The sequence below is a fragment of the Mus caroli genome, chromosome 19, assembly GCF_900094665.2.
Source record: "Mus caroli chromosome 19, CAROLI_EIJ_v1.1, whole genome shotgun sequence".
NCBI lineage: Eukaryota > Metazoa > Chordata > Mammalia > Rodentia > Muridae > Mus > Mus caroli.
In genome coordinates this window covers 2449101-2461228 of record NC_034588.1, presented here as the reverse complement: position 1 = coordinate 2461228, position 12128 = coordinate 2449101, and the positions used below count along the sequence as shown (strand labels likewise).

The 12128-nt window shown below is 52.5% G+C and overlaps 3 protein-coding genes across 12 annotated transcripts in view; 1 reads left to right on the top strand and 2 right to left on the bottom strand.

Moving 5' to 3' along the window:
- Nucleotides 1-5182, top strand: part of Ehbp1l1 (EH domain binding protein 1 like 1) — a 19656-nt gene extending 14474 nt beyond the window's left edge. For all 8 annotated transcript variants that reach the window (XM_021151783.1, XM_021151781.1, XM_021151778.1 and 5 more), the window contains 7 exons: nucleotides 2080-2161; nucleotides 2272-2327; nucleotides 2423-2546; nucleotides 2910-3009; nucleotides 4395-4468; nucleotides 4556-4670; nucleotides 4806-5182. In XM_021151783.1, coding sequence (XP_021007442.1) covers nucleotides 2080-2161; nucleotides 2272-2327; nucleotides 2423-2546; nucleotides 2910-3009; nucleotides 4395-4468; nucleotides 4556-4670; nucleotides 4806-4905 — 651 coding nt within the window. In that variant the 3' untranslated portion in view covers nucleotides 4906-5182. The remainder of the gene's footprint in view (nucleotides 1-2079; nucleotides 2162-2271; nucleotides 2328-2422; nucleotides 2547-2909; nucleotides 3010-4394; nucleotides 4469-4555; nucleotides 4671-4805) is intronic.
- Nucleotides 5183-6025: 843 nt separating this feature from the next.
- Kcnk7 (potassium two pore domain channel subfamily K member 7) lies at nucleotides 6026-8866 on the bottom strand. The gene is made up of 3 exons (XM_021151603.1): nucleotides 8443-8866; nucleotides 6649-7047; nucleotides 6026-6417 (listed from the first exon to the last, which is right to left on the bottom strand). The coding sequence occupies exons 1-3, from the start codon at nucleotides 8759-8761 to the stop codon at nucleotides 6188-6190; spliced, it is 948 nt and encodes a 315-aa protein (XP_021007262.1). The 5' UTR covers nucleotides 8762-8866; the 3' UTR covers nucleotides 6026-6187.
- Nucleotides 8867-10423: 1557 nt separating this feature from the next.
- Nucleotides 10424-12128, bottom strand: part of Map3k11 (mitogen-activated protein kinase kinase kinase 11) — a 14239-nt gene continuing 12534 nt past the window's right edge. For all 3 annotated transcript variants that reach the window (XM_021151599.2, XM_021151601.2, XM_021151600.1), the window contains exon 12: nucleotides 10424-11282. In XM_021151599.2, coding sequence (XP_021007258.1) covers nucleotides 10945-11282 — 338 coding nt within the window. In that variant the 3' untranslated portion in view covers nucleotides 10424-10944. The remainder of the gene's footprint in view (nucleotides 11283-12128) is intronic.

The window sequence follows — 12128 nt, the reverse complement described above, 5'->3', positions numbered from 1 at the left end:
CCAAGTGCTGGGATTAAAGGCGTGCGCCACCACCACCTGGCTTAAAATGTTTTAATATGCTAGGTTGAGGTTGGTGGTGCACTCCTTTAATCTCAGTACTTAGAAGGCAGAGGCAGGTGCATCTTTGAGTTCTAGGCCATCCTGTTCTACAGAGGAAGTTCCAGGATAGCCAGAGCCACACAGAGAAACCCTGTCTTAAAAAAAAAAAAACAAAAAACAAAAAAAAAAAACAGACAAAAACAAAAAAATAACAAAAACAAAAAAACAAAACAAAAATTTAATGGGGCTGGAGAAATGTCTCAATGGTCAAGAGTACATATTGCTAATCTGTGGGGCCCAAAGTCAATTCCCAGTGTCCACATCAGGTGGTCTACACTGCCTATTCCTGCTCTAGAGGGATATGATACCTCTGGCTTCTGAGGTCATCTGCACTCATTCATGCACACACATACACACACAGAGAGGTATATACTGATACATAATACACATAAATATATATAAAATTATTAAAAAACTTAAAAAATGTGAATCTTACAAATAGATAGTCATGTGGTGCACACCTTTAACCCTAGCACTGGGGAAGCAGAAGCAGGGGGTTCTCCGTGAGTTCGAGGCCAGCCTGGGCTACAGAGGTTCCTGCCAGCCAGAGCTACATAGTCACATCCTGTCCCAAATACCCAGGCCGTCTCTAGTTAAAGAGGATGCAATAACCAATAGCACAAGGAGGTGTGGGGTCTGAGCAGCCACGAGGCCAGGAAGAGAGGCAGAGGTGTGGAGGGACGTGCCCTCGAGGGGCCACCTGTAGGAGGGGTCCAAGTTGGGCCAGGAAGGTCTAGTTGGTTTGGAGCAACTCAAGCTGGAGAGTGGTTTCAGGAAGCTTTTTAGAGAACTGAAAGTCCATTGCTGTGGCCAGAGGGTGGTGACTTGGCGGGCCTCGTGGTGGTAAAGGAATTGAGGGTGTAGCTCCCCAGGCCTGAGCACTGAGACTGGGCGCTGACACAGGGTATGGAGAGAGCTACAGCAGAAGTAGATGTTTTGGGGAGGCCTCGCAGCGTGAGATGGATGTGAATGATGGTGGCAGGTGGCACCACCGCTATTCCTGTCCAGACAGGATAGCACCTGAGCAGCATGACTTGTCTGATGGGCACACGTTGGGGTGAACAGTTGGCCAACCCCTTTAGGTTCTACACCTCTGAGCCAGAGAGTGGCTAAGAGTATTGACCAAGGAGCCAGGCTGTTAGAGAGTTCAAAGTTAGGCCCCAGGGGCCAAGAGCACTGGCTGCTCTTGCTGAGAACCTGAGTTTGGTTCCCAACACCCACAATGGGTTACATTGTAGTTTATAACTCCAGTTTCCAAGAGATCTTCAGGCCATCTGACACCCACTTCTGACCTCTGCAAATATTGGACACCAGTACACCACACACATACATGCTGGTAAAACACTCAGACCATAAAATAAATAAATGTAGATTGTTTTTAAAAATAATTGGGCCCTAGTAACAAGGAATAGGGAACAATGGGGGCCAGACTTAAGCCTTTCCATAACAAAATTCCTTAGTTCCTGCAAAGAGCATTATAGGCTCTAGATATGAAATCCTAGCAGGTAGGAGGGTGCCCCCTTCTGGTCAGAAGGTAGATGCAGACTCAGGGTAGCCTAGCTCCTGATGAGGTAGCTCTGTCGCTGTAGCAGCACTAGCAGGGATGGAGGCCCCCACTATATGTCAAGAGCCAGAGGACCTGAGCATGCTCTGGAGGGGAAGGGATGGGGAAGAGTGGAAGGCAAGGGTTCCTGCTGTGTCTTTCCCAATCTTTCCCACTGACTTACCCTAAAAGAATTATCAACTCCAGGCCCCACAGGAGCGTTTGGAGTCAGAGGTGGATGACCCAGGCCGTCGGGTGGGAGTGAAGGCATGGCTTGTCCTTGAGGAAGCTCTTTATCCTGAAGGAGGTGCTTGTGGGACTGGAGAAGCAGCCGGACCAGAGCTCCTCCTTCTGCTGTGTATGAGGGAGGGTCCTTAGTTGTCTGCAGTGACTTTGGGAACTAAAAAGCCCCAGCTCTCATTAGACTCTTTCCACAGGAAGGTTCAAACCCTGCCTCCAGCCCTGACGCTGCCCCACTCCCAGCCCCAGCCCCAGCCCCAGCCCCACAGCAGCCGCCCGGTAAGTAGTTTGGAAGGTGGGGGTGGTGACAGAGCTCAGCTCACGATGTTCAGGGATCCTTCTGGGGACTTCTGCTAGCTGGAGGGACCTGTCCTGGTTTTTGTCTGCAGGTGGGACCCCTCCTACTGAGGAGTCATCACCCAGCCCGGGGGAAGAGGCAGGCCTGGTAAGGAGAGTTGGGTGGGCAGAGTTGGTGTGGTACTTTCTGAGCTGGCCTGTGGTGAGCTCACCTGTCCTCGGCCTCCTTCCTTCCCCTTCTAGCAACGGTTCCAGGACACAAGTCAGTACGTGTGTGCAGAGCTGCAAGCCCTGGAGCAGGAACAGGGACAGATAGACGGGAGGGCCGCTGAGGTGGAGAAGCAGCTGAGGAGCCTCATGGAATCAGGTGGGACCCCTGATTTTGGGGCTTGCTCCGCAACAGCCTCCTCCCTAAATCTGCCCAGCTCTGCAGCAGCTCCTGACCTTGGGAGGAGCTGGGAGGAGACACCGCTAGAGTCCCTTTGGTGGCCCCAGGAAGCTGGTTGGTGGGATGTAGCTGAGACTTCTGAGATACCACAGGAAAACAAGCCCCCTCCCCTGATCCCCAGCTGCTCTGCCCTGTCGGGTGGCATTTCTGGTGACTGTCCCCCGATCCCCAGCTGCTCTGCCCTGTCAGGTGGCATCTCTGGTGACTGTCCCCCGATCTCCAGCTGCTCTGCCCTGTCAGGTGGCATCTCTGGTGACTGGTGACTGTCCTGGCCTGATTCAGGTGCCAACAGGCTGCAGGAGGAGCTGCTGATTCAGGAATGGTTCACCCTGGTCAACAAGAAGAATGCGCTCATCCGGAGGCAGGACCAGCTGCAGCTGCTGTGAGTCTGGCTTTAAGCCTCTTGCTGCTAGGCCTCTGCCCGCCCGCCTGCCTGCCCGCCCAGCTGGCTCAGGGCTGCCCAGAGGGCAGTGAAGCTGAGCTTACTTTGGTTAGAGTTACCTAGTCACTACTTTCTCCTTTTTTCAAAGATCTTTTTGGAGAGATTTTGCGTAGTCATTTTATTAGTATTTTGTCTTCTCTAACTGTATAAAAACATACACTTCTTTTTTTTCTTTTTTGGTTTTTCGAGACAGGGTTTCTGTGTGTAGCCCTGGCTGTCCTGGAACTCACTCTGTAGACCAGGCTGTCCTTGAACTCAGAAATCCGCCTGCCTCTGCCTCCCGAGTGCTGGGATTAAAGGTGTGTGCCACCACGCCCGGCTCATACACCTCTTTTTAAAAAGATTTATTTATTTATTTATTTATTTATTTAATGTATGAGTACACTGTTGCTGTCTTCAGACACACCAGAAGAGGGCACTGGATCCCATTACAGATGGTTGTGAGCCACCATGAGGTTCCTGGGAATTGAACTCTGGACCTTTGGAAGAGCAGTCAGTGCTCTTAATCGCTGAGCCATCTCTCCAGCCTACACGCCCCCCCCCGCTTTTTAAAATAATTTATTTTAATTTTATTTTGTGTATGTGGTGTGAGGGTGACAGATCCTCTAGAACTGGAGTTACAGACAGTTGTGAGCTGCTGTGTGGGTGCTGAGAATTGAATCCCAGTCCTCTGGAAGAGCAGCCAATGCTCTTAACCACCAAGTCATTTCTCCAGCACCAAAGAGGATTTGTTTGTTTGTACAAGACAGGACTTCTCTGTGTATGTGCCCCTGGCTGTCCTGGAGCTCTCTGTGTAGACCATGCTGGCCTTGAACTTACAGAGATCTGTCTGCCTTTGCCTCCTGAGTGCTGGGAGTAAGTCACGCACCATCACTGCCTGGCAAAGCATATACCTCTTATGTTGGTACTCTTTAGTGAGAAATCAGGCCGTCCACTTTGACTCTAGCTTTACAGTTAGGAAAATGAGCTGAGAGTAATCCGAGCCGGTTCAGGAGTGGGGTGGCAAGCCCCTCTCCCCATCCTTGCTCTTAACTGTCCTGCATGCCAGAGGCAACTTTGCTTCCTGTTTGCAGTTTGAATCATTTCCTCAGAACAATGTGAGCATACTTCTTTCTTCTAAATAATCCTAAGAGGGGTGTGGATTGGTAGAAACATACGTATCCAAACTGTAATTGAAGAGTAGCTGGAACAACAGGGAACTCTGAATGGGCATCGGCACAGAACACTGAGGGTCTCCTAGCCCTCTGTGGAAATGGATAGAGAGGAAGTGCTCACAGCCCTGGGCGCTTACATCCCACTTCTAACTTAACATACTTCTCCGACAGCATCGAGGAGCAGGACTTGGAGCGGAGGTTTGAATTGCTGAGCCGAGAGTTGCGGGCCATGCTGGCCATTGAAGGTAGGAAGTGGGTCTGGGACAGCAAAGGCTGGAGGTAAAACAGGGTCAGGGGAGGAACCCTCCTGACTCAGGCTCCTGGTTTCTTAGAGTGGCAGAAAACAGTTGCGCAGCAGCATCGCGAGCAACTCCTGTTGGAGGAGCTGGTGTCTCTGGTGAACCAAAGGGATGAACTGGTCCGGGACCTGGACCAGAAGGAACGGATGTGAGTGGGGGACTTGGATGGTTCTTGGTTTTGAAGAAGCCCCAGGGCGCACTCCTGGAGTGCTGTGCCTGGAATCTCAGGGCTTGCAAGCAGGGCCAACTCTGAGACTAACTTGAGACTAACCCCTATCTTCAGTGCTCTGGAGGAAGATGAGCGCCTAGAACGAGGCCTGGAGCAGCGCCGTCGCAAGGTGAGCCGGCAGCTGAGCAGGCGGGAACGCTGTACCCTGAGCTGAGTCTCCTGTCTGGTTTGTCCCTTTCTCTGGTCGTGGAGCATCTTCACCACTCCCCCAGCCTGCACAGCAGAGGCCAGGTCCCCACGCTCCTTCAGCGAGCAGAAGCAAGGCTGACCAGACTCTCGGACTGGAGCAGTGAGCCTGCTGGTATTTATTTATCCGAGTGTATGTGAATGTTTTGGCGGTGGCCAGGATCCCAGGCAAGGGATGGTGTGGGGACTGACACCCACATCCTCCTTCTCTTCGGGAGGGAGCAATAAAGTTGGAGTAGAACAAACCAGTGCCTGCCCTTTCTCAACAGGGCTTCAATGGAAGGAAGAGGGTGGGACTTAGCTAATAACACTGATGCTGTGTATAGGATTCTAACCCGGAGCCAGTTGAGTTTAGCGGTTACAGATGTGACCTTCCAAGGATGGAGGCCGGAGGGAAAGCCCATTTTTGAAAGAGTTCCATAGTTCTCAGCTATGTTGGTGGTGCGAGGGAGGCAGACCTCTGTGAGTTCAAGGCTGGTCTCATTTACATTGTTCTTATGTTTGTTTGCTTTTGTTTTTGAGACAGGGTTTCTCTGTACGGCCTTATCTATCCTGCAACTCACTCTGTAGACCAGGCTGGCCTCAAACTCAGTGATGTTGTTCTAAAGAAAAAAACTATTGAAATGGGTCATTAAGTAGGGGGCTGGCGAGAGGGCTCAGTGGGTAAGAGCACTGACTGCTCTTCCAGAGGTCCTGAGTTTAATTCTCAGCAACCACATGGTGGCTCACAACCATCTGTAATGGCATCCGATGCCCTCTTCTGGTGTGTCTGAAGACAGCTACAGTGTACTTACATACATAAAATAAATAAATAAATCTTAAAACAAAAAGATTGCTCAGTAGATAAAAAGCATTGTTGAGCAAGCTTGAGGATCTGAGTTCGATCCCTGGGACCTCCCAAAGGTGAAAGGAACGCGCCAGGTGCACAAAGTTGTCCTCTGACCTCCAAACACGCTCCATGCCTCCATGCCTGAGTTCACCACCCCCACTAGATTTTGTTTTGTTTTGTTTTGTTTGTTTGACATACACATACTCACACAGTTGAATATTTTTCCTAGTGCTAGAAGATTTAGCCCAGAGTTGCTTGGTGCATGCTAAGCAGCCCATTTAATTTTTAAAATTAACATTATCCCATGACATCTTCATTCCCATAACCCCTTCCTGCTATGTTCTTCAAGCACACCTTGGGGCCTCCCGCTCAAGGTCCCCCAACACGATCGAGCTGAATTCCTGTCGCCTGACTTGGGTCATCAAGCTGGGGTCTGTTCTGATACTGAGGCTGGGGTGGTTTGTCCCAAGACTGGGGCGTCAGGCGGCACAGTGCTCAGAGCCAGCTCATCTTGGCCTAAGATGCCATCTTGATCTTCATCGGTTCTAGAGCCACTGGGCCCAAAGAATTTCACCATGGCACGGACCTGAGGCAGCTCTGAGAAGGTCTCTACTGCTAACAACATGGCCAGGAGCCCCAGGAGCAAGTAACCTAGGGAGAAGAGGCAGTAGGGGCAGCTCTTAGGGTGCTCAGAATACTCCCCACCCACTTCCCAGTGTCACCATCCACCCTGGCGCTACTTGAAACTCTCAACATGGCTCCCAGTATTCTTTACAACACCCATTTTGTGCCCTAGGGTAGGATCTCTGTGAATTGTAGTCCCTAGTGGTCTATGGGAGTTGTAGTCCAGACCCTCTCTACCCTCCTCTCTTCTGGACTCACCAAGAAGTGCAAACTGCCCAAGGTGGTAAATGGCTGGGTGTAGGCCACGTCCATGGGCAGGCAGCAAGTCTCCTAGGCCGATCGTGCTGAGTGAGCCGAAACAGAAGTAGATGGCTTCTAGCAGGCTGCAGTCACCCTGTACACCCCACAGCACCAGTGCTGGCAGCAGCATGAAGACACAGGCCACCAGGAGGCCCAGTCCTGCTGCCTGTAGCAGAGCAGCCTGAGCTGGTGCCAGCTGCCAACGAATGGCTACCCAGTTACCTGGGCGACTGAACACAGGCAGCAAGCAGTGGCGCAGGGCAGCCACAAGTGCTAGAGAGGCTGGCAGCCCCAGGGCTGCATAGACCACACAGAAGGCCTTTCCACCTGAGGAGAGTGGGGCCATATGGCCATAACCTGGAAAAGAGAGAGAAGGGGCAGCAAGCTTTTGAGTGGGCTGCCCCTGGCGGTCACACTTTCTCCATCACCTCCCACAGAAGTCTGCCTTTTGGTGATGGCATGAATGCTTCAGGTTGGGGTCCTCTTTGCACTGGATGGTGGACTGGCTTCTTTTTTTTTTTTTTTTTTTTTGGTTTTTCGAGACAGGGTTTCTCTGTGTAGCCCTGGCTGTCCTGGAGCTCACTTTGTAGACCAGGCTGGCCTCGAACTCAGAAATCCGCCTGCCTCTGCCTCCCGAGTGCTGGGATTAAAGGCGTGCGCCACCACGCCCGGCTTGGACTGGCTTCTTAACCTCATTGGGTTACTGTTGTCTTTTCTGGAAAATTAATTCTGAAGACAGATGCCCTAGGCTGTCTGTAGCTGGAACAATTTAAAGCTGATTCTGGCTTTGAGAGACCCTTCCTCTTTCTCTGAACTTCAGATGGAGCCCAGGGAACCCCATGCCTTCTAGGCAAGTGCTCCACAACTGATGTCTCCCCAGCTGGATCCTGGCTTCCTGGATTTGCCAGTTCTCATCTTTACCATTATTTCCAAATCTACCTGTGGCATGCCATCCGTCTTCTTTCCCCAAATGTGTATCTGCCCGGGCTCTGGGTTATGGTGAGGGAAGCAGGCAAGGGAACAAGACGTTCTGAAAAGAGGCAGCATGCACGAGAGACAGCATTTAGAGCCAGAGAAGAAGGAGCAAGAAAGAGAGGTAGGAGACTGGAGCATGCTGGGAGAACAAAGGCCAAAGCTCCTAGGAGTCAGCTGTGAGGTAAGAGTGTAGTGAGGACTGGGTGGGCCAGCGGTCATGTGGTCTAGAGGCAGGCTCCATCCTGCTCCAGCCAATTGAGAAGGAAGTTGGAGATACATATTTCACTTTGAAAAGTATTTAGACTATTTGCAGGACAAGGAAACAAAACCAACCTCCTAGGACCAGTTCTGTGCCTAAGCACATCTGTTCTCTTAGCCAGGGATTTCGCTAACCTGACCTACTTCTGCACCCTGTTCGCTGGGCTCTGAGCACACCATCACCACTTCCTCCCCTCAGCTGTGCTTCCTACAGCATCTCTCTAGCCAAGAGTCTATCCCACCCAGACGTATCCTCTGTCTGGCTTCAGGCCTGTGTGACCCAGGTTTCTCTGCTGGATGCAGAGTGCTGAGGGGTGGGGCTGGGGAGGCCACACCCCTCCTGGCAGCTTAAGTGGAGGCACCAGTTGGGGTGTGTTGTGTGGGGAGCCCCACTTGTGATGTCAGGCCAGATAGAGCCGTGGCTTTGTCTGGAGCTTTGGGGTGGGGGAAGGGCTTGCACCCTAGAGCTCTTGGGTCCTCCTCCTGGTTTGCTTGGTGGTGGTGGTGGTAATGGCCTACCGGTGGTGGTGAGGATGCTGGCAGTGAACAGCAGAGCTGAGGGCAGATCCCAGTTGCTTGTCTCTGAGCCGTTGCCCAGGCTGGAAACTCCATGGGCCTGTGCTCTCAGGACCGCACCTAGCAGCTCCTCCAGGGCCTCAGGTGGCAAGCAGGCCCTGTGCTCTGCCTGGAAGCTAGCCAGTTCAGCCTGGACCTGGGCCTGGAGGTGGCGAGCTGGAGGGCCCTCCAGGGCCTGAAGCACCACAGCCCCAAGGCCCATGGCCAGCAGGTGGGCCATAAGCAGGAGCAGGTATCGGGCCCATGGTTTCAGACTCCCCATAGCATGGCACTGAGTCTGGGAAGGTGAGGGAGTATAGGCTAAGCCACCAGTGGCACCAGGGAGGGGCTGCGAAGGGCGTGGCGGGGAGGAGGTGCTGGGTGGGTAGGCGGCTGAGATGACTAGAATGAACGTGGATGAGGGAGGTGAGCCGCAGCACGCCCAGTTTCTGGGGCAAGACATGGCAGCCGGGCACTGGGGGTGGGCGGAGGAAGACACTGTGGTGAGAAGACTGACTGGGTGAGAAAAGCCTGGAGAGGGCCTCACACGAACGTACGCAAAGTCACGCCTCCTTGGTCACATATGCATCACTCATTCAGACACCAGGGAAGATGACAGACACAGGTTTGTCCTCTCCTGCTGCTCCCACAAGAAATCTGCTGACAAACTACCAGGGAGCAGTCTGCGGGGAGGGCACACTTCCCAGGAAAACTCTTTGAAGGAAGTAATATTTCAACCAGAGAACAAGCTAGTTATGGTGCTGGAAAGATGGTCTGCTGTGAGGAACACTTGCTGTTCTTCCAGAGGACCTTGGTTCGATTCCTGGCACCTACATGGTGGCTCACGACTGCCAGTGACTCTAGTTCCAGGGCATCTGACAGCCTCCCCCTGGCACGAGTGTACCAGGCACACTTGTGGTAAAGACCCAAGCAGGCAAAACAACCATCTACATAAAAATATAGGGCCGAGTGTGATGGCGAATGCCTTCAATCTCTGCACTCGGGAGGCAGAAGGGCAAGATTTCTGTGAGTTCAAGGCTAACCTGATCTACAAAGCAAATTCGAAGTCAGTTAGGGCGATAGAGTAAGATTGTTTAAAATAAAATAAAAATTTAAAGATAACATCAGGGAAAAAGTCAGTCATACAGGAGTCAGAGACCAACCATGAAGAAGGGGCTGAGGAGACAGGGTGTTGTTGGCAAGTAGACCAAAGATCTTGTGAGGATGCTGAAGCATTCTAGGTGGGACAGTGGTCGCCGAAGCAGAGGGTGGGAGAGGCTCTGTGGGACTCAGACGGACACAGCTGGAGAGAGCATGAGGTAAGGGCGCTTGGTTAGCTTATGTTCCTGACTTTTTGTTCTGGCTCTTGCTGCGGATCTCCTGCCTCTGCCTGGCTGGACTGCAGACCTGGAATGGCTAGTTTGTGTAAATTGGGGGAGCTTCACTCATAAACCATGGAAGGACGCTGCCCTAAGGCATTGACTGGGTGGGAACCTCAAGGCCAGGTCCAGGCCACCAGGGAGGGTCACCATGGCTTCCCCATATCCAGAATATGACAAGAGGCAAACCCAGGGCAAACCCTTGAGATTTTTCCCAGAGGTGAGTGATCTCCCTGGGGTGAAGACGACACATCCTGGGAAAGGTTCCTAGAGATGACATCGCAGCTGGGCCCAATAGGCAACAGGGACCACTGGCAACAGGAAACCTCTGGGCAAAGCATCACTTGAATGGTAGAGATGGCTCAAGGAAAAATGTGGAGTGGCCAAAGCCTGGCAATGGTGAGAGGCTGGCTGGGCTGGGCCTTAGCGACTACCCAGTTGCTGGGCTTGGAGGAGAGGAGAGGCACAAGGCCTCCTAGCTCTGCCTCAGCTACTTATCTGCCCAGAGTTCTAGGGGCATGAAGACAAGGACACCAGATTACCTCCAAGAAAGGTGACAGATTACATTTGGGGAGACAGCTTACAAGTTTATTTGGCTTCATTGGCTCCCCAGGCCAAGGCTCCAACCTTGGCAGGGCAGTAGAAAGGCACCCAGAGAGCCCCGGCTCCAATAACCTCCAGGGTTGGGGGTCCAGGAACTCGGCCTTGGAGACAGGGGCCACAGTAACAGGACTTGGTCAAAAGTGCTGGTGACACCTGAGGTCGGCCCCTTTCCCCTGGACCTCCCTGCTCCCTGCACCGCTCCTGGGGGCAATTCCCTGAGACAGGCTCTGGTCCTCCTAACCAGCTAGGTACAGTGTCAGGCCCCAGTGGGGCAGGTAAGTCAGGGGTCCCTACAGTTTGTAGGCATGTGGGGTGTAGCCCCCATCCAGTGTGAAGGCTTTCTGTGCAGTGTAGTGTTCCTGACCCCCAAAGGGTCAGGGTCCCTGGGGGAAACCAAGGCAGCCACAGAGGCCTCCTGGCTCCTCTTCCAGTGTATGCTATGCCTCCTCGAAGGCAGCCGGAGCGTGGGGTGTGGTCTGGCCACTCAGGGCCCTGCCTCTGGTGCCCATGGGGCCTGAGCACCCACGTCTTTGGTCTGCGTCCTGCAGTCCTGGGAGCCTCCCCGGAAGGGGTTGGCAGGTGGGGAGTCCCAGAAGGGATCTGAGTCTGGGAATAAGGTCCACGGTGCTCGTCGGGGTGCAGGCTGTGGAGAGGGCAGGGGTGAAGGCCGTGGCCCAGCTGACACGAAGCTCCATGGGTCAATACGGCTACGGAGTGGTGAGGGCCGAGGTCGGCTGATGAGGCCCAACGGTGGTGAGCGAGGGGTTCCAGGTGTGCCAGGAGCAGAGCGTGATATTCCTGGTGGGGGTGAGACGGTTCTTCCTATGGGGGTATAAAAGGGGTACATGGTTAGGCAGGCACCCACTCATTCTTAGATGTCCTTTGGAGGAACTGGCCTGCTCTTGCCTGGGCTTCTAGCATTTCAGGGTTATGGGTAGCCATAGCCTTGTGGGTTCTATGGCTCCTTACGTTCTGAGATTATCTGTTCATCCCACAGTTTCAGGGTCAGGCTGGCTTAGACCTATCTGGGCTTGGTGACTTACTAGCTGCAAGAACCCCAAGCTTTACATCTGTATGCTCTGTGCTCCTTACAGTTCCTCATCTAAGCCGGTGAGACAGCTTAGCAGTTACAGGGGCTTGCTGTCATGACTAACAACCTGAGTTCAAGCTCTGGCACCCAGGTGGTGGAAGGAAAGAACCGACTTCCGAAATCTCCCCATATTTGCCCTGTGGCATGTGTGCCCCCGCAATGAATAAATAAACGTAAAAATAAATTAATTTCCTCATCTAGCCTGGCATGGTGGAACATGCCTGTTATATTGGAACTTGAGATGCTGAGACAGGAGGACTGGGACTTGAGTCCAGCCTGGGCTACATAGGGAGACCTTGCTTCAAATAGACAAACAACAAATAAACAAACAAAGAACTTCATCTAAGAACTGGGCATAAGAATGCTTCATATAGCCAGGAGTAGTGGTGCACGCCTTTAATCCCAGCACTCAGGAGGCAGAGGCAGGCGGATTTCTGAGTTCGAGGCCAGCCTGGTCTACAAAGTGAGTTCCAGGACAGTCAGGGCTATACAGAGAAACCCTGTCTGGAAAAACCAAAAAAAAAAAAAAGAGCTTCATATACAGATTATAATTTAATGTAATAACTTCTGTATAGAAT